Raw genomic sequence first — 19,465 nt, 5'->3', positions numbered from 1 at the left:
TATTATTTTGAACATAAATAAGCCGCACATGTCTATAAGCCGCAGGTGCCTACCGGTACATTGAAACAAATTAACTTTACACAGGCTTTAACGAAACACGGCTTGTAACAAAAATAAATAGGCTTTAACGAAACACGGCTTGTAACAAAAATAAATAGGCTTTAACAAAACACGGCTTGTAACAAAAATAAATAGGCTTTAACGAAACACGGCTTGTAACAAAAATAAGAAATGAGCAGTAAGCTTTAGTTGTCTTTTTGCACTGAGTCAATTCCTCACGCTGCTGTTTCCAACGTCTTATCATCGACTCATTAAGACCAAGCTCCCAAGCAGCAGCTCTATTTCCTTTTCCAACAGCCAGATCAATCGCCTTCAACTTGAATGCTGCATCATATGCATTTCTCCATGTCTTTGCCATGATGAGGGTGACAAAATGACTACCGTAATCAGAATGATGGTGTCACACTTGTCGTCGGTGAATGAGGACCAAAACGCAGCAGGTACGTGAATGCTCATCTTGATTTTTAATTATCTTCAAAAATGAACATACAAAACCGAAAAACAAACAACTAACAAACAGTCTGGCAAAGCAAAGCTCAACACAGAACAATCACCCACAAATCACACACACAAATACACCCTAATATATGGGACTCTCAATCAAAGGCAGATAGACAACACCTGCCTTCAACTGAGAGTCCCAACCCCAATCAACCAAACATAGAAACACACACACAAGACTAACCATAGAATACAAACACATAGACCATCAACCAAAAACCCGGAAATACTAAATCAAACACCCTTTACACAAACACACCACCCCGAACCACATAAAACAAATACCCTCTGCCACGTCCTGACCAAACTACAAAACAATTAACCTTATACTGGCCAGGACGTGACAGATGGGAAGTTTGAGAGCGCTCGATTTAATCTACACAGTAAACAGAAAAGTTGTTTGACCTTAACCCGTTCGGCAATTTCATTGGTCTAATGAAAGCTTCATGCCGCCAAAAAACTGAGCACGTCACAGAAAGCGGGAAAAATCCATATATTAGCCGCGTCATTGTTTAAGCCGCGAGGTTCAAAGCTGGGAAAAAAGTTGCGGCTTATAGTCCGGAATTTACGGTACTGCAAGGATACTTCCCTCCTGTTTTACTGTATTCAGTGCCACCCTTGCCATCGGCGCCTCAGGGGGGTTGACGATATTGATTTGATGTTTTCCAAAGAGGACTGTGAGAACAGGGGAAGCTGATAGGACATGGCTGCGCCTTTCAACAACTGTCTTTTCTCTGCAGGATAAACAGCCAGAGAGGGAGTGGTCAGATCACTTCCTTCATTATAGCAGCCTCCAGTTCTTTGAAAGGGACGAGTTGTCAAGTTCTACATGATGTGCCATGTCCCCTTCTGTCCTGTGATGCCTGTGTATGATCCCTTATGACAGAAGGGCTCCCTAGGGCTGTGCGCATGTGTGTGTGTGTGTGTGTGTGTGTGTGTGTGTGTGTGTGTGTGTGTGTGTGTGTGTGTGTGTGTGTGTGTGTGTGTGTGTGTGTGTGTGTGTGTGTGTGTGTGTGTGTGTGTGTGACATTCCATCCAGGTGAGTCAATAGGCCAGTTTCAAGAGCATCTCTTCAGCAGATAGCCCATGCACTGTATCTTCTGTAGTCCTGTACCAGATCACTATCCGTCACCCTCTTCAAAACACTACAATTGAGAAGTGTTGCTCATACAGTTTCACCAGAGACAGTGAGGTGCTAAACCAGGTCTCTCCAACCCTGTTCCTGGAGAGCACCTGATTCTAATAATTAGCTGGTTGATTAACTGAATCAGGTTAGTTACAACTGGGATTGAAAACCTACAAGAGGGTAGTTCTACAGCAATATAGTTGGAGAGACCTGTGCTAAACCATTGTGGAATGCTTTTAAAACATTGAACAAAGCTATTATGCTGAAATGTTTTCTATTTTTGTATCACAAAAATAACTGTTTGGTAGTCAGCCACCTCTTTCTCTGTGACAGACAGGAAATCAGTGCCAAAACCCTGATCCATACTTCCCAACAATACGTCAGCTTCAATGAAATAGGATTTTGGCTCCTCATGACACGACAAGCGATAACGTTTATATTTCCGGATCCCTCTTTGAAGAGACAAGGCAGGTCGTCATAGGGACTTACCCAGGATGACAGACCATAATCTGCTGCCAAGCTTTGTACAGATGTCTCCTTCCCACAGCTAGAACCTTACACAGGTGGGTAGGAATTCAACACGGGAGGTGTCATTGTGGTGTGTGTGTGTGTGTGTGTGTGTGTGTGTGTGTGTGTGTGTGTGTGTGTGTGTGTGTGTGTGTGTGTGTGTGTGTGTGTGTGTGTGTGGACCTGTTTAACTATTCTTGTAGGGACCAGAAGTCCCCACAAGAATAGTAAACAAACTAATATTTGACCAACTGGGAACATTCTGTTGGTCCCCATGAGGTCAAATGCTATTTCTAGGGGGTTTAGGGTTAAGGTTAGGTTTTTGGGTTAAGGTTAGGGTTAGGGTTAGGATAGGGTTAGAGTACGGGTTAGGTTTAGGGTTAGGGGTTAGGGAAAATAGGATTTTGAATGGGACTGAATTGTGTGTCCCCACAATGTTAACTGTACAAGACTGTGTGTGTGTGTGTGTGTGTGTGTGTGTGTGTGTGTGTGTGTGTGTGTGTGTGTGTGTGTGTGTGTGTGTGTGTGTGTGTGTGTGTGTGTGTGTGTGGACCTGTTTAACTATTCTTGTAGGGACCAGAAGTCCCCACAAGAATAGTAAACAAACTAATATTTGACCAACTGGGAACATTCTGTTGGTCCCCATGAGGTCAAATGCTATTTCTAGGGGGTTTAGGGTTAAGGTTAGGTTTTTGGGTTAAGGTTAGGGTTAGGGTTAGGATAGGGTTAGAGTACGGGTTAGGTTTAGGGTTAGGGGTTAGGGAAAATAGGATTTTGAATGGGACTGAATTGTGTGTCCCCACAATGTTAACTGTACAAGACTGTGTGTGTGTGTGTGTGTGTGTGTGTGTGTGTGTGTGTGTGTGTGTGTGTGTGTGTGTGTGTGTGTGTGTGTGTGTGTGTGTGTGTGTGTGTGTGTGTCATTCAATTGACCATAAAACATATAATTTTCATTCGAGTATTATTTATCCATTCATCTGTTTGACCAGAGAAGTAGAGATGCAAAGAACAGAGAAGCAAATCCTGTTGTTTTTCAACATCCTAAACAGCTTTGAGAGTACTCAAAGAGACAGGGAGCTACTGTAAATCATTCATTTTAGCTTTAAAGACTGGAGCACATTGATAGGCCCCTGGGTAAGAGTAACAGAAGGTCAATAGATATTGTCATTGGGTTTGGATTTATTTTCCTTATAAATGTGCTGTCATAGAAGGACCCACAGGTCTTCCAACCGACTGGTCAAAGTCATCAATACCTGCCAACATTGAATCCTAAAATGCAGTAGCATCAATATTTCATTGACTGTAAACAGTATATAACAAAAATCCCTGCACTGGACTGTAATACACCTACCAGTTGTCCTGCTGTTAATACAAGAATTCAGTCTGTCACCTCAGACTGCATGTCATCAGAGGCTTCTTTCCACTCTGCTAACATAGTAAACACAGCAACAGCAACATCACCACAGTCTGCCACAGATAGCAGATGTGCTGATGATTCTAGTGGGCAAAACCATAAACATAATGTTTCACACAGCTTACTGTGGATCTCCTCTCTGAGATCTGTCTGCTTGCCCTTCTTACATCACTGAGTTACAGAATACACTAAACATCCCTGTCTCATCTTCTAGCTGAACTAGATGTACGACAGTTAGCTGATGGAGAGAAAACTGAGTCTGAAAGGAAGGATTCAAGTGAGCTGAACAGGGCTCTTCATCAGATCACTGAGTTGGGTTTCCATGACTTTAATTACACTTAACAAAAATATAAATGCAACATGTAAAGTGTTGGTCCCATGTTTCATGAGCTGAAATAAAAAATCCCAGGAATGTTCCATACGCACAAAAAGCTTATTTCTCTCAAATTTTGGGCACAAATTTGTTACATTCCTGTTAGTGAGCATTTCTCCTTTGCCAAGACAATCCATCCACCTAACAGATGTGGCATATCAAGAAGCTGATTAAACAGCAGGATTATTACACAGGTGCACCTTGTGCTGGGGACAATAAAAGGCCACTATAAAATGTGCAGTTTTGTCACACAACACATTGTCACAGATGTTTCAAGTTTTGAGGGAACGTGTAATTGGTATGCTGACTGCAGGAATGTCCACCAGTGCTGTTGCCAGAGAATACCATAAGCTACCTCCAACGTCATTTTAAAGAATTTGGCAGTATGTCCAACCGGCCTCACAACCATAGATCATGTGTGATGTGTAATGTGTGTGTGTGCGTGTGTGCGTGCATGAGTGAGTGTGTGTATCAGCTGCAACCATTCAGATTGTTCAGATTTTTTATCTCTATTTTGTTATAGTGGAACATTCTATTGATCTTTTAGCCAACTGACTGTAACATAATGCTTGGTAATATCTGTGGTAATATCAGCTTTATTGGTCCACTCTCCAGCCTTTCTCAGGTAACAGAGGAAACCCGAGCCCTTTGACTACAAGTCGTTATTGTAGGAGACAGATCCAATTTCAGCTTTATTCCACTTGTTGTTTTCTTTACTCCTTTACTTCCTTGTTGCTGTTATCAGCAGCAGCTGGGCTGGGTTTTAGCATTTAGATTTCCTCCAATACTTATTGCATTGTACCTGATGAAAGGATATGTAACACCACAGGTACATTTCTGACTACGATCATCAGCATCTTGTAGTCTAGCTACAGCTCTGACGTTAGGCTGCCGATGTGAGAAAGTTGGCATGAGAGAAACTGATGGTGGTCTGTCTGCATTTTCACCATAGTCTCTTGAAGAGGGAGAGGGTCCGTTTATACAGCACACTGCTGATCACACACAGGCCTCTAGCTGAACACTGACCACACCTGTCTGGCCCTGTTATAGCAGGGAGAGGAGAGGTTAAATGTGTGTGCCATGGCTGTGCAGGCTGACTCCATAGGGTGTGTGGTCCAGGAGGGATAGCAGACTGACAGGTGGTTCCACAGGGTAGGGCCCCTTTCACAGCCCTGCATGGGGACAGGGGGTAACCCTGACCCCACACAGACACAGTGACCACAATAAGCCCTAAACATTAGAGGGCTTTAAACAACACTTCACATAAACATATCTAGAGATTTTCATGCTCATTTTTATATGTAAATGACATATCAACATATTTCTGAACAAAACTGTTCTCTTGGAAGATAACTATATATTCTTGAGTTACATAGCAATTTAAAAAAATGAATCATCAAAAATATAAATCAGTGCTATTGAATCATATAATTATTAGTGATTGGTCTCAGTTTGCTAGTTATTAGTGTTATTTTAGAGTCAAATGGCTGAAAACGTAAGGGGTGGGAATTTGACCAACGGGGCGTGGCTTCACACCCAGAATGAAAGGGGTGTGTCTGTAGGCTGCTGATGGGGGCCAAAGGGCTTCGAGTGAGCGCTTCTTTGCCAAGGGAGAGGAGCAGAGAGTGAGAGGGGACAGAGGGGACATAAACTCAACCGTTTCCCAGAGCACTGTGGACTTTGGACAAGTTGACATTGACACTGATCAAAATATTTTCTCTAGACTACAGTTATGAAGTGGATGGTCAAACAAAAAGGATTTTGAAATTGTCATTTTTTTGAAATATTAAATGCATTTTTTAAGTGCGTAATGTCACGACTTCACCATGAACTATGTTTTTATGGGTAACATTATAAAGAAAGACTAGGCCTAATCTTGATTTTAAAGCGCATTGAACTGATCTAATTTAAAAGGCATGTTTCCTGCGTGTTACCCTCCAGCTCAGTATAGCGCCTCATGGGATGTAACAAATGGAAAGCTGGGTTCAACTTTGGACACCTGAAGGCACAGTCCAAACTTTCCGTCTTCTTTGCCATGATCATCATCTTCACGTACTTATTTTATTGTTTCACTGGGTACTGCGACTCCCTACCTTTAACTGTATACGACCAACAGACTTTTATCAACAAAATCCTCCAAAAGGAAGGACTGGAGTATTCACCTCACCAACTGTCCGACGCGCACAAGAACAGTTCTCCCGGCTCGTTTGTTCGCGAGCTCCCCGGCGTTGACAGTGTTGACACACTCTTGCAGGGCAATGATAACGAACTGCGACCTGATAACAATATCTCTACAGCCAATAACTTCGGGACTAAAACGTTTCCTCAAGCAATCATCATCGGAGTAAAGAAAGGAGGCACGCGCGCGCTACTGGAGTTTCTGCGCATTCACCCGGATGTCAGAGCAGTGGGCTCCGAACCCCACTTCTTCGACAGGTTCTATGATAAAGGACTGGAATGGTACAGGTGAGCCAGTGCTGTTTTGAATTTCACTGAAATGTTTTTCTTTACAGGAGCACTGAAAACATCAACGTGAACATGGCCAATAGATGGAAAGAGATATGATTTTCTATCATAAATAGCCTAATGTTTCGTTTGAATTAGTCAATACAGATTGCCTGCTACCCAGGTAAAATCATGGTATTACAATCACTGTGACATAGGGGCTTGCTTGGTAAATATTTATTTTTTTCTCAAATAAAGTAATTCATCCAACAATGACAAAGTATCAGATATTGTGTGAAACTGCCTGTCATCACAGGCGCAGACAACAGACTCAGACTCAAAAGACAACAGACTCAGAAACACATCTGTGGATTTACTATATATCAGGTGTAGCCTATATGGGAAATTCCATGGTAACAGAATTACACAGAAGACTCAGATTTTTCACTTTGAAATATATTCCAAACAAAAAACATTTATTTCAAAATTTAACAAACCATACAATTTATACCATAAATCTAAAAAATGACATTTATTGGAAAAATTTGGTAACAGAAAAGTTTGGTAACAGAATTACGCTAAAATCTCTCCGTTTTATTCTGTTAGCAAACTTTGTATCTGCTCAGTTCTTCCTGTAAATGTGTTTTTGTAAAATGTACAGTGGAAATTGTTCAAAGTAGTCATTTTGCATAGAGTTATATGGTTTGTAAAACTTTAAATAAATATACATTTGGTATACATTTGAAAATGAAAAATAGGAGTCTCAGCATAATTCCATTACCATGGAATTGCCCATATTTTGGTAACTTGTGTTTGTCATTGATCACCTCTCCTGAGCAGGCTCCTCCTCCACCTCCTCCCCTTCCTACAGTGTCACCTCATTAATATCGCCCAATGCCAATAAGGATCCTCTCTTTGAGCCCTTTGGTGCGACAGGGTATTCAGTCCCCTGCCAATAAAATGCTGTTTATTGACATGATGTGCTGCGGTTCTAAGTGTCTGTCCCTGTGTGTGTCCCCGGGGACCCCTCACTGTCACCCATATCACCTGGTTGGGCAGGTGAGCACACAGAGATGTGACACAGAGCCAATGAGAGGGAGAAATCAATACAGTCTGTTAATTAATATTGCAGATGTTGGGTATTAACGTCGATAGCAGCAATGGAGGGATGAAAGTCTCTCCCATCACAACTCTCTGAACTCCCCAAGCATATGCAGATTTCTTTTTACTAAAGAAATCAAGATCACACAGAGAAATGTTTCTAATGATGTATGGCAGGTAGCCTAGTGGTTAAGAGCAGGTTGCTGGTCTGAATCCCTGAGCCAACTAGGTGAAGAACAAAAGTATCTGTTGATGTGCCCTTGAGCAAGGCGCATAAACCTAATTGCTCTGGATAAGAATTACTAAAATGTAAATGTACTCTTTCCAAGCGTTGACAATGTAGCGTTGACAGTGTAGCCTATAGTCTTCTGCAAGTTACCTGAATGTACTGTCTTTCATGGTACTATAATTTCATTTGTGAGGCCAGGCAGTTGAACCTACAGTGTGGCACTACAACAGTTACAGGCCTTGGTGTTGAGAGACCAGTGACCTTTTAACACCAGTGCTTTGTTGCAGCTGCACGGCGGCTCTCTAGTCTCTCTTCTGTCTCATAAATGTGTGATGAAATGGTTTTAGTCTTTCCTAATCTGACGACAGGTCTTGTCAGCACTGTGTGGATTGGCCTGATGTAATGACAGCTCAAGCATTAGCTCGGACAACTCAGGGACATGGAGATTAGGACCCTGTCACGGTTCAACATCACATTATGGAGTACCAACCAGTCAGTGTACGGTAAAGTTGCCCAAAGCCAAGGCTCTGATCTAAAGTCAGTGTTGGGTCTTTTTCCCTAATGGTTTAGGTTGGTATTGGGGGATGGGAAGCTGATCCCAGATCTGTGCCTAAGGGTGTGATGGTTTATTGGTTCTTATCTAAGGAGAAGTGTGTAGTGCTGTGCTGGAGTAATGAAAATGGTGTCAAAGCACCCCAATTAGCCAGTCTCTCATCATCACCTGCTCCCTCTGATCTTCTCTCACCTCCTTCTGCTCTTCTCTCACGCCCTCCGCCCTTCTCCCTAAGCTCTGTGCCACTCGGGCTCCCGAGTGGTGCAGCGGTCAAAGGCACTGCATCTCAGTGCTAGAGGCGTCACAACAGACACCCTGGTTCGAATCCAGGCTGTATCACAACCGGCTGTGATTGGGAGTCCACTAGGGCGGTGCACAATTGGTCCAGCGTCGTCCGGGTTTGGCCCGGTGTAGGCCGTCATTGTAAATAAGAATTTGTTCTTAACTGACATGCCTAGTTAAATATATATATAAAAAATTAATCTCACCTCCCTCTGCTCTTCTCTCACCTCCCTCTTCTCTCACTCCCTCCGCTCTTCTCTTACGTCCCTCCGCTTTTCTCTCACTCCCTCCACTCTTCTCTCACTCCCTCCCCTCTTCTCTCACTCCATCCTCTCTTTTCTCACTCCCTTCGCTCTTCTCACTCCATCCTCTCTTCTCTCACTCCCTCCTCTCTCTCACTCCATCATCTCTTCTCTCACTCCCTTCGCTTCTCTCTCACTTCCCTCCGCTTTTCTCTCACTTCCCTCCGCTTTTCTCTCACCTCCCTCCTCTCTTCTCTCACTCCCTCCACTCTTCTCTCACTCTCTTCCCTCTTCTCTCACTCATCCTCTCTTCTCTCACCTCCCTCCTCTCTTCTCTCACTCCCTCCACTCTTCTCTCACTCCCTCCTCTCTTCTCTCACTCCATCCTCTCTTCTCTCACTCCCTCCTCTCTTCTCTCACTCCCTCCTCTCTTCTCTCACTCCCTCCACTCTTCTCTCACTCCATCCTCTCTTCTCTCACTCCCTCCTCTCTTCTCTCACTCCATCCTCTCTTCTCTCACTCCCTCCTCTCTTCTCTCACTCCCTCCTCTCTTCTCTCACTCCCTCCTCTCTTCTCTCACTCCATCATCTCTTCTCTCACTCCCTTCGCTTCTCTCTCACTTCCCTCCGCTTTTCTCTCACTTCCCTCCGCTTTTCTCTCACCTCCCTCCTCTCTTCTCTCACTCCCTCCACTCTTCTCTCACTCTCTTCCCTCTTCTCTCACTCATCCTCTCTTCTCTCACCTCCCTCCTCTCTTCTCTCACTCCCTCCACTCTTCTCTCACTCTCTTCCCTCTTCTCTCACTCATCCTCTCTTCTCTCACCTCCCTCCTCTCTTCTCTCACTCCCTCCACTCTTCTCTCACTCTCTTCCCTCTTCTCTCACTCATCCTCTCTTCTCTCACTCCCTCCTCTCTTCTCTCACTCCCTCCTCTCTTCTCTCACTCCATCCTCTCTTCTCTCACTCCCTCCTCTCTTCTCTCACTCCATCCTCTCTTCTCTCACTCCCTCCTCTCTTCTCTCACTCCCTCCTCTCTTCTCTCACTCCATCCTCTCTTCTCTCACTCCATCCTCTCTTCTCTCACTCCCTCCTCTCTTCTCTCACTCCCTCCTCTCTTCTCTCACTCCCTCCTCTCTTCTCTCACTCCATCCTCTCTTCTCTCACTCCCTCCTCTCTTCTCTCACTCCCTCCTCTCTTCTCTCACTCCATCCTCTCTTCTCTCACTCCCTCCTCTCTTCTCTCACTCCATCCTCTCTTCTCTCACTCCATCCTCTCTTCTCTCACTCCATCCTCTCTTCTCTCACTCCATCCTCTCTTCTCTCACTCCCTAAGCTCTTCTTTCACTCCATCCTCTCTTCTCTCACTCTATCCTCTCTTCTCTCACTCCCTCCTCTCTTCTCTCACTCCATCCTCTCTTCTCTCACTCCCTTAGCTCTTCTCTCACTCCATCCTCTTTTCTCTCACTCTATCCTCTCTTCTCTCACTCCCTCCTCTCTTCTCTCACTCCATCCTCTCTTCTCTCACTCCCTTAGCTCTTCTCTCACTCCATCCTCTCTTCTCTCACTCCATCCTCTCTTCTCTCACTCTATCCTCTCTTCTCTCACTCCCTCCTCTCTTCTCTCACTCCATCCTCTCTTCTCTCACTCCCTTAGCTCTTCTCTCACTCCATCCTCTCTTCTCTCACCTCCCTCCTCTCTTCTCTCACCTCCCTCCTCTCTTCTCTCACTCCATCCTCTCTTCTCTCACTCCATCCTCTCTTCTCTCACTCCATCCTCTCTTCTCTCACTCCCTAAGCTCTTCTCTCACTCCATCCTCTCTTCTCTCACTCTATCCTCTCTTCTCTCACTCCCTCCTCTCTTCTCTCACTCCATCCTCTCTTCTCTCACTCCCTTAGCTCTTCTCTCACTCCATCCTCTTTTCTCTCACTCTATCCTCTCTTCTCTCACTCCCTCCTCTCTTCTCTCACTCCATCCTCTCTTCTCTCACTCCCTTAGCTCTTCTCTCACTCCATCCTCTCTTCTCTCACTCCATCCTCTCTTCTCTCACTCTATCCTCTCTTCTCTCACTCCCTCCTCTCTTCTCTCACTCCATCCTCTCTTCTCTCACTCCCTTAGCTCTTCTCTCACTCCATCCTCTCTTCTCTCACTCTATCCTCTCTTCTCTCACCTCCCTCCTCTCTTCTCTCACTCCATCCTCTCTTCTCTCACTCCATCCTCTCTTCTCTCGCTCCATCCTCTCTTCTCTCACTCCCTTCGCTCTTCTCTCACCTCCCTCCACTCTTCTCTCCTGTGTGTGAAAGGTGTTGTATCATTGATGGGGTCTTTGATTTTAACCAGGGTATTACACAGGGTATTATAATGTCTTGTGTAATGATTTATGTATCTACACGGTACTACACTAGTAACTGATATGAAACCGAATCTGACCCTTGTCCTTTGAAGGCAATTCAATCATTGTTTTATGTGTGCAACTGAGGAATAACATTCTGGTTACCAAAGCAGTTATAGAGTAACTCTGTGGTGTAAAGGCAACTTTATAAAATGTTGCTATTCACATTGACATAAAGTGAAACCTATCCATTCATATGTAGACTGGATTCACTCCAGACACCGTTTAGGAATGCATTTAGACTGGACTGGAAAATGTCACTTCAACATTTTATACTTTGACAGAGCTCTTAACTTCAAGGTATTATTACAGTTATTATTACATGGCCATGTTAAAAGGAAGCATTTGGCAAATTGTTTTAGAAGAAATGCTTATATGTGGGGAAAACACTCGATGCATTTGGAAATGGTAATGTGGCTTTGTGGGAGAGAACATGTTTAAAGGGTTTAGCTCTTTCTACTCTTTCTGTGTGTGACTGTGTGTGTGTTTCCACTGTGTGTGTGTGACTGTGTGTGTGTGTTTCCACTGTGTGTGTGTGACTGTGTGTGTGTTTCCATTGCATGTGTGCATGTAGCCTAAGCTTTACCCGATGAGATCCAGTCCCGTGTCTATCTCCCTCTCCCCATTCTCCTCTGCCATCCACCATTAAACCTATCCACAACTTTTCATTACACCATAAATATCCAATAGATATAAATGTAATTTCCCATATTGATCTGTTAAAATAGGGTTTCCTATTGATTCAGCTCCTGGCACCTTTATCAGGCCACTGCAGGGGAGGTTCATTAACCGCTGAATATTCAATCTTGTTGACAAGGTGTCGTTGGCCCGTCAACCAGCGACATTTATACCCTACACACATGGTTACACCTAGAATGTATTTATGCTGCAGTGAAATTCTAGTTAAGTCTGTGAAACGTGTGGTGATTTGGGGGACAGGGTTCTTCAGAAGTATATTTTCTTTCATAATTCAGTGTAGCATTGGTCACAGTATCCAGACTGGAATGACCGGCTCTTATTTCCTGCAAGTCTTTTTTACCAATCACAAGGGATTCCACTGTGGAATTCTGAGGCATATCTCAAAGGTTTGGAAATGGAGTGTTAGAGACAGAGAGAGTGTTCTTTGACCCAACAAAAAGGTTTTGGGAGGGCCTTTCATGGTTCCAAGTAGGAAGCATGGAAATTATTGTCTTTGAAATAATGAAATGTATAGAATTGGACTGAACAAAGGAGACCTTTGTTTGAATGTCCACTGGTCGGCTTGTCTTTGTGTCATTATGCAGAATGAGAGCAATGAGAAACATTCTCTGCTGTGACCAATGACAATCATAAATGCTGCCTCCTAACTTTTCAAAAATAACATTTATCTCAGGCTATGGCGGTGTACGATCAAAGAAAGATCTAGAATATATGCAAGCAACCAAAGGAATTCCTTCAAGATTGATATCAATATGCAAAATGAAATGGGGAAAATGTAACTGAATAATCGAACATGACTTGATAAATTGGTTTGGGGACGGGCATGGATTTTCAATCTTGAGAAAAACTCATCGTCCAACTCAGTCATCAATATTTTGACAGCTCATAATTGGCCGACCTTTCACCTTCAGTATGGCATGCACTATCTAATCAGATGATAGTTAATGAAATAACTGGAAAGTATAAGAGATGTGAAAATGATAACTAGATGAGTATTTAGAATTGGACAGATGGAAAAGTAATTGGACTTCCTTTCCAACCCTATAGTGTGACAGAACAAGGGGCTGACTATTACGAATCAATGTCTTCAATAGCCAGATGCCGAACTTAATTACATCTGAACATGATTATTTAACTAACAGATCATCAATTAATAGAAGTGTTAAAGTAATAGTTAAAACTGGGTTCCCTATACTGTTTACCAGTGTTCATGTTTGGTGGAGTGGAAACGTGATTCCCCACTCCGTCCCTGTCACAGCAAGATGGATGGCACAGCTATAACAACCTCACATGGTACTACACCTCTCTGGAATCACAATACACACCCAGTCAACACTGATAAACAGAAATGTCTTGTTTTCTGCAAGGCTGTGATTATCGAATTGTGGACTAATGAAATTCTAGTTATCAGAGATTGTAGTAGTGGTTGTAGCGACTGTAGGATAGAAGTGTGAATGTTGACAAGGACAGTTTTGCTTTTGCACCAACCCCAGAGTTACTCTGTTTAGTTACACAAGGAATGAATCCCTGCTTACACTTAAAATTGTCTAACCTTATCTTAACCAGGGCCCATTCCCATTTAGAGTGTGCTTATTTGCCTTAGTACCTCAACAAGGCAGAGAGTAGTGTAGGCTATTAGATAGTTATTGGAATATAATTCAGCCAGGAGCTCTCTTGTGCACCATTTCACCTAGGAAGCTTTAAGTTGACCTCTACCCCCATCACCCAGCCTAACATCTTCTGTCTAGAGAGGCTACTGGATCACTGACTTTAAGTTGACCTCTACCCCCATCACCCAGCCTAACATCTTCTGTCTAGAGAGGCTATTGGATCATTGACAGCTTAGTGTCTGTTTGCTGTCTCAGCCATTAAACCATCTCTGTTTAATGACTGACTGACTGACTGACTGGCTGGCTGGCTGGCTGGCTGGCTGGCTGGCTGGCTGGCTGGCTGGCTGGCTGGCTGGCTGGCTTGCTGGCTGGCTGGCTGGCTGGCTGGCTGGCTGGCTGGCTGGCTGGCTGGCTGGCTGGCTGGCTGGCTGGCTGGCTGGCTGGCTGGCTGGCTGGCTGGCTGGCTGGCTGGCTGGCTGGGTGAGAGAGGGTAATGGTCCTTTGTAGCTCAGTTGGTAGAGCATGGTGCTTGTAACACCAGGGTAGTGGGTTTGATTCCTGGGACCACCCAAACGTAAAATGTATGCACACATGACTGTAAGTCCCTTTGGATAAAAGCATCTGCTAATTTGCATAGATATATTATATATATAAGAAGGGAGGAAGGTTGAGGTGGAGAGAATGTGAGAACACACCTTTTTTTTGAAAACCTTCTTAGGAAAAATGTTATGGGTTGTCTTTAATAGCGTAACAGGAATTGGTTACTGGTGCGGTGGTTATGTTTAATTGTGAGGAAATGTGACTGATTAAAAGGAGAACTCTGCCTGAAGGAGATCTCTGGAAGAAATTGTCTGCGGAATGTGAACATTATCTGGGAAGTTCACAATGAGAAATCTGAAGAAAAAAATACTTGCTCTCTCACAAAATTGCTCTCTCTCTTCGTTGTACTGTGTTTTTTAGAGACACGCTCTCTCTCTCTCTCTCTCTCACACACACACACACACACACACACACACACACACACACACACACACACACACACACACACACACACACACACACACACACACACACACACACACACACACACACACACACACACACACACACACACACACACACACAGCACTTACTGGGTGTGGATCGGTCCCTTAATGACAAACACTGGAGCTTTCCCAGCAGCTGCAGTCCCTGTGTTCTGCCAGCAATAATCCCCATTCCTCAATTAAAACAAGTCAAGGATGGGCCGACAACCACAAGGAGTGGGACATTTAACAGTTTAGGAAGTGGTTTTTCACTGCAGTCCAGTATTGAGTCTTCTCATTGGTCTAGAGTTGGGTAGATGCCAGATGGCCAATGGTTGGAGCCCATATTGAGTCCATTAGAGAGTTCTGAGGTGTACTTGTAAGTTTTATTCATTTGGAAAATCTAGCTAATTAATGGAAACATGTGGGCGTTTTAGCACGGTAGCAGACCCTGGGGAAAGAACACTTTAGCATTATGTATAGTATAAGACGATAATGTTTAACTTTGGTTCAAAAGGGAAGAAGCTGCTTTTATAAAGTTCTCAAAAAGACAACCCTGCTTATAGCATCATAAGAAGCCCTTGTGAAATATGAATCTAGGATAAGATTTCACAATACTGTATCAAGGCTGGTAGTGCATTTCTGATACTGGGTTTTCTGCTTTTCCATAAAGGTAGTTGTTAGTAAGAATAACTACAGTGCAGTGCATGATTTCATACTGAAACCCTCGGAGCAATTTAACATAATGAAGTTACTAGAGCCCACTCAGTCAACTGGTGGACAGCGGTCCAGATGCGGACCCAGAACGACCAACTGGTGGACAGCGGTCCAGATGCGGACCCAGAACGAGGTAAAACACCTTTGGGGGGGAACTCAGTGGGGTTTCGACCCCTGGTATCATCTGAACTCACGTAAGACATGAACAATTTTGTAGAATTGCAGGGAATGAGCTTTAAAACTTCAAAATGTTCTCTCTGCCAACAAGAGGGGTGTGAACAGTTAGGGGTTGCATGGGTTGCGAGGTGGGGGTTTGTTATTACGCCGAAAAATAACAATATCCATTCGGACCTTTGCCACCTAGGAAATTTGTGTGACTGGACCTTCTCAAATAGTACTTGAGTACCCCTGTACTAGAGGCTCGTTTTACCGTGTTATCAATTACATCACTGGGGTCAGGCTGAGGGAGGAAGGAAGTGACCCTCCAGTAATCTGTCCATCTCTCTCTTCCTCCTCCTCTTGTCTGTTCATCGGTTCATCTCAGGGTGGGGGCACCCGGCCACTGGTCACCCACGGATAAATCCTCACAGCCAACAGCTAACCCACTGTGGGCCAGGCAGTAACACAGTGGAACACACAGGCTGATTTTCCCATTCGATAAGACAGAGGCGGGCAGTCAAAGGGGGGCAGACAGAGGGGGTCAGACAGGGGGGTCAGACAGGGGGACAGACAGAGGGGGGCAGACAGTGGGAGGCAAACAGAGGGGGACAGACAGATGGAGGCAGACAGAGGGTGGCAGACAGAGGGGGTCAGACAGGGGTCAGACAGAGGGGTGTAGACAGAGGGAGGCAGACAGAGGGGGCAGACCAAGGGGGCAGACCGAGGGGGCAGACAGAGGGGGGCAGACACTTTTCTCTGTCTTTCACTCTCTCATATACATACAGTATGCTCTCCCATCTCTTGCTCTCTCAGAAAAAAAGTATTATCTCTCCAACGCTCTCTCTCTCCATCTTTTTAATTCTGGAGTTGGAATGCCAGGCTTTATCCTGCAGTAGTCAGTCTGGAGTCTTGAGCTGTTCTCCCTCTCTCCTCTCTCTCTGTTTCTCTCTCTCTCTACATTCTTAGAAAAAAATGGTTCCAAAAGGAGAACCCTTTTTGGTTTCAGGTAGAACCCTTTTGTGTTCTGTGTAGATCCCTCTGTGGAAAGGGTTCTACATGGAACTCAAAATGGTTTTACCTGGAACCAAAAGGGTTCTACCTGAAACCAATAAGTGTTCTTCCAAGGGTTCTCCTATGGGGACAGCCGAAGAACCATTTTATTTTTTTTCTAAGAGTGTACACGCATACAGACTCTGTTGTTACCTCTCCTGAAGAAGCTGTGAGACTGCTACTCACTCATTCTTCTCAACGTTGCCTGCTGTAGTAATCTCTGTATTAGTTGTCATGTTCACTTTTCCCCCTGGTAGACACATTCTTTAGGTCTTTCTTACTGACCTACCTCACTGATCTAAACCTCCTCAACAAATAGAACTCTCCGTCTCACCATTTCCTGCTGTGTGTGTAGTCAGGCAGCCTTGGTGTGTATTGAATTAGGTTCTACTATGCAATGCTACTGTATCACACACACACACACACACACACACACACACACACACACACACACACACACACACACACACACACACACACACACACACACACACACACACACACACACACACACACACACACACACACACACACACAAACATGCACGCACACACAAAACATGCACGCACAGACACACACACACACATATGCACACCCACCCACCCACGCATGCACGCACACACACACACACACACACACACACACACACACACACACACACACACACACACACACACACACACACACACACACACACACACACACACACACACACACACACACACACACACACACAAACTGTACTTTAATTGGGCTCTTTTTGGTTGCTTATATGCATTGGTCAAAACTGAAGTCACATTGTCAAAACTCTTCACACAGTCAGCGAAGCAGAAGTGTATGTGGACCAAACTGAATCATTTTTCATTGCTTTCACACAAAATGCATTCAATGACCACTTTCTCCGAAATCCATGAACTCTTTTCTCATTCATACTCCACCGCCTGTTTAACTATATATTTGCAGCACATGTTTTCAAATGCTACACATTGTTTCCAAAACTGTTAAAAACACATTCAAAACAGAATGATGGCAAATGTCGTACATTTCTGCAGTAACCAGATTGAAACACAGAAAATCTCAGCACAATATTTAATCATTCCAAACACAGCTAATTGCAATTTCAGCTGAAAGCCTACCTAAGTGTCCTGTTTGTAGTCTCGTTACCAAACAGACAAAAGAGGACGGCTTCGGAAGGATTTAGTTTGGAAACATAGATCAAGGAAGACAGGTTGGTGGGGAAAGAAGAGTGGCAGGGAGAGGGAGAATGCGTGGGGAGGACAAAGGAGAGGAAGAACAAGAGCGGTGGTCTTTGATGAGATAAGGGCCACCATTATTGACCATGTTGTAAACCATGGTCTCGCTTCGAGAGAGGCCGGTTTAAGGGTGCATCCAAATTTGCAGAGCTCAACAGTTGCATCATTAGTACACATTTTCCAGCAAAACAACAGGGGAGATGTGCATCCTTCAATGATAATTGAACTACATGTTACAGTACAATACAGTATGTTCACATTTTTACATGTACTGACATATTGAAATATATTGATTGTTTTGTGTTTATCAGTAGGATCCAAAGTTTGCCTCCCACAGGAGGGAGAGGCAGAATACTATCAGATGCACAGGAAATTGACATTGTTGACATGGTAATACGGTCAGCACAACGACAATTGCCAGAGTCCTAGAGAAACATAAAATAAGGATGAAGCAGTTGTACACTGTACCCTTTGAGAGAAACGGTGAAAGTGTGAAAGAACTCCGGTATCAATATGTCCAGGTAAGATGTCTGTTCAATAACCAAACAGGGTACATACACAGCTACGCATAATGTAAGGTACTGTAAAACTGTAGATTTACTGTTTTTTAGAGAGTAACTGCACAGATATTCATCTTTGTGGATGAAGTTGGATTCAACCTGGCAAAAACACGCCGCAGGGGAAGAAATGTGATTGGATAGAGAGCAACCGTGGATGTCCCAGGCCAGAGAGGAGCTAACATCACAATGTGTGCAGCACTGTCCAATGATGGTTTGCTGTTACACAAACCACTCATTGGCCCCTACAATACAGAGGAGCTCATTTATTTTCTGGATGACCTGCATAATCGACTTGTGCCAGCGGAGGAGAGAGGGGCAAGAAACTCCCCTACCTTCGTTGTTGTGTGGGATAATGTGGCATTCCACCACTCTGCTGCAGTCACAGACTGGTTTACTGCACATCCCAGGATGTCAGTACTATTCTTGCCTCCATACTCCCCCTTCCTAAACCCCATATAGGAGTTTTTCTCTGCGTGGAGGTGGAAGGTTTATGACCATCATCCACATGACCAGATGTCCTTACTGGATGCCATGAATGTGGGGTGTGGAGACACTTCTACTGAAGACTGCCAGGGTTGGATTAGACATTCCAGAAGATACTTTCCAAGATGCATCGCCAGAGAAGACATAAGATGTGATGTTGCTGAGAACTTGTGGCCAAATGCAGGACAGAGGGAGAACTAGAACCCTCACAGTACTGTACAGTATGAGTGATTATACTATACATGTTGATGAGAACTAGAACCCTCACAGTATTGTACAGTATGAGGGATTATACTATACATGTTGATGAGAGCTAGAACCCTCACAGTACTGTACAATATGAGTGATTACACTATACATGTTGATGAGAGCTAGAACCCTCACAGTACTGTACAATATGAGTGATTACACTATACATGTTGATGAGAGCTAGAACCCTCACAGTACTGTACAATATGAGTGATTATACTATACATGTTGATGAGAACTAGAACCCTCACAGTACTGTACATTATGAGTGATTGTACTATACATGTTGATGAGAACTAGAACCCTCACAGTACTGTACAGTATGAGTGATTATACTATACATGTTGATGAGAACTAGAACCCTCACAGTACTGTACATTATGAGTGATTGTACTATACATGTTGATGAGAACTAGAACCCTCACAGTACTGTACAGTATG

The 19,465-nt window shown here is 44.0% G+C and overlaps 1 protein-coding gene across 1 annotated transcript in view; it reads left to right on the top strand.

The window, feature by feature from the left end:
• The first annotated feature begins 5,591 nt into the window (after positions 1 to 5,591).
• Positions 5,592 to 19,465, top strand: part of LOC106609741 (heparan sulfate glucosamine 3-O-sulfotransferase 6) — a 30,474-nt gene continuing 16,600 nt past the window's right edge. The window contains exon 1 of the mRNA XM_014208722.2: positions 5,592 to 6,447. Within this exon, the coding sequence (XP_014064197.1) occupies positions 5,939 to 6,447 (509 nt within the window). The 5' untranslated portion in view covers positions 5,592 to 5,938. The remainder of the gene's footprint in view (positions 6,448 to 19,465) is intronic.

Source organism: Salmo salar, chromosome 01 (genome assembly GCF_965601325.2).
Source record: "Salmo salar chromosome 01, fSalSal1, whole genome shotgun sequence".
Taxonomy (NCBI): Eukaryota; Metazoa; Chordata; class Actinopteri; order Salmoniformes; family Salmonidae; genus Salmo; species Salmo salar.
The sequence above is the reverse complement of the archived record's forward strand: the minus strand, read 5'-3'. Positions and strand labels throughout refer to the sequence as shown.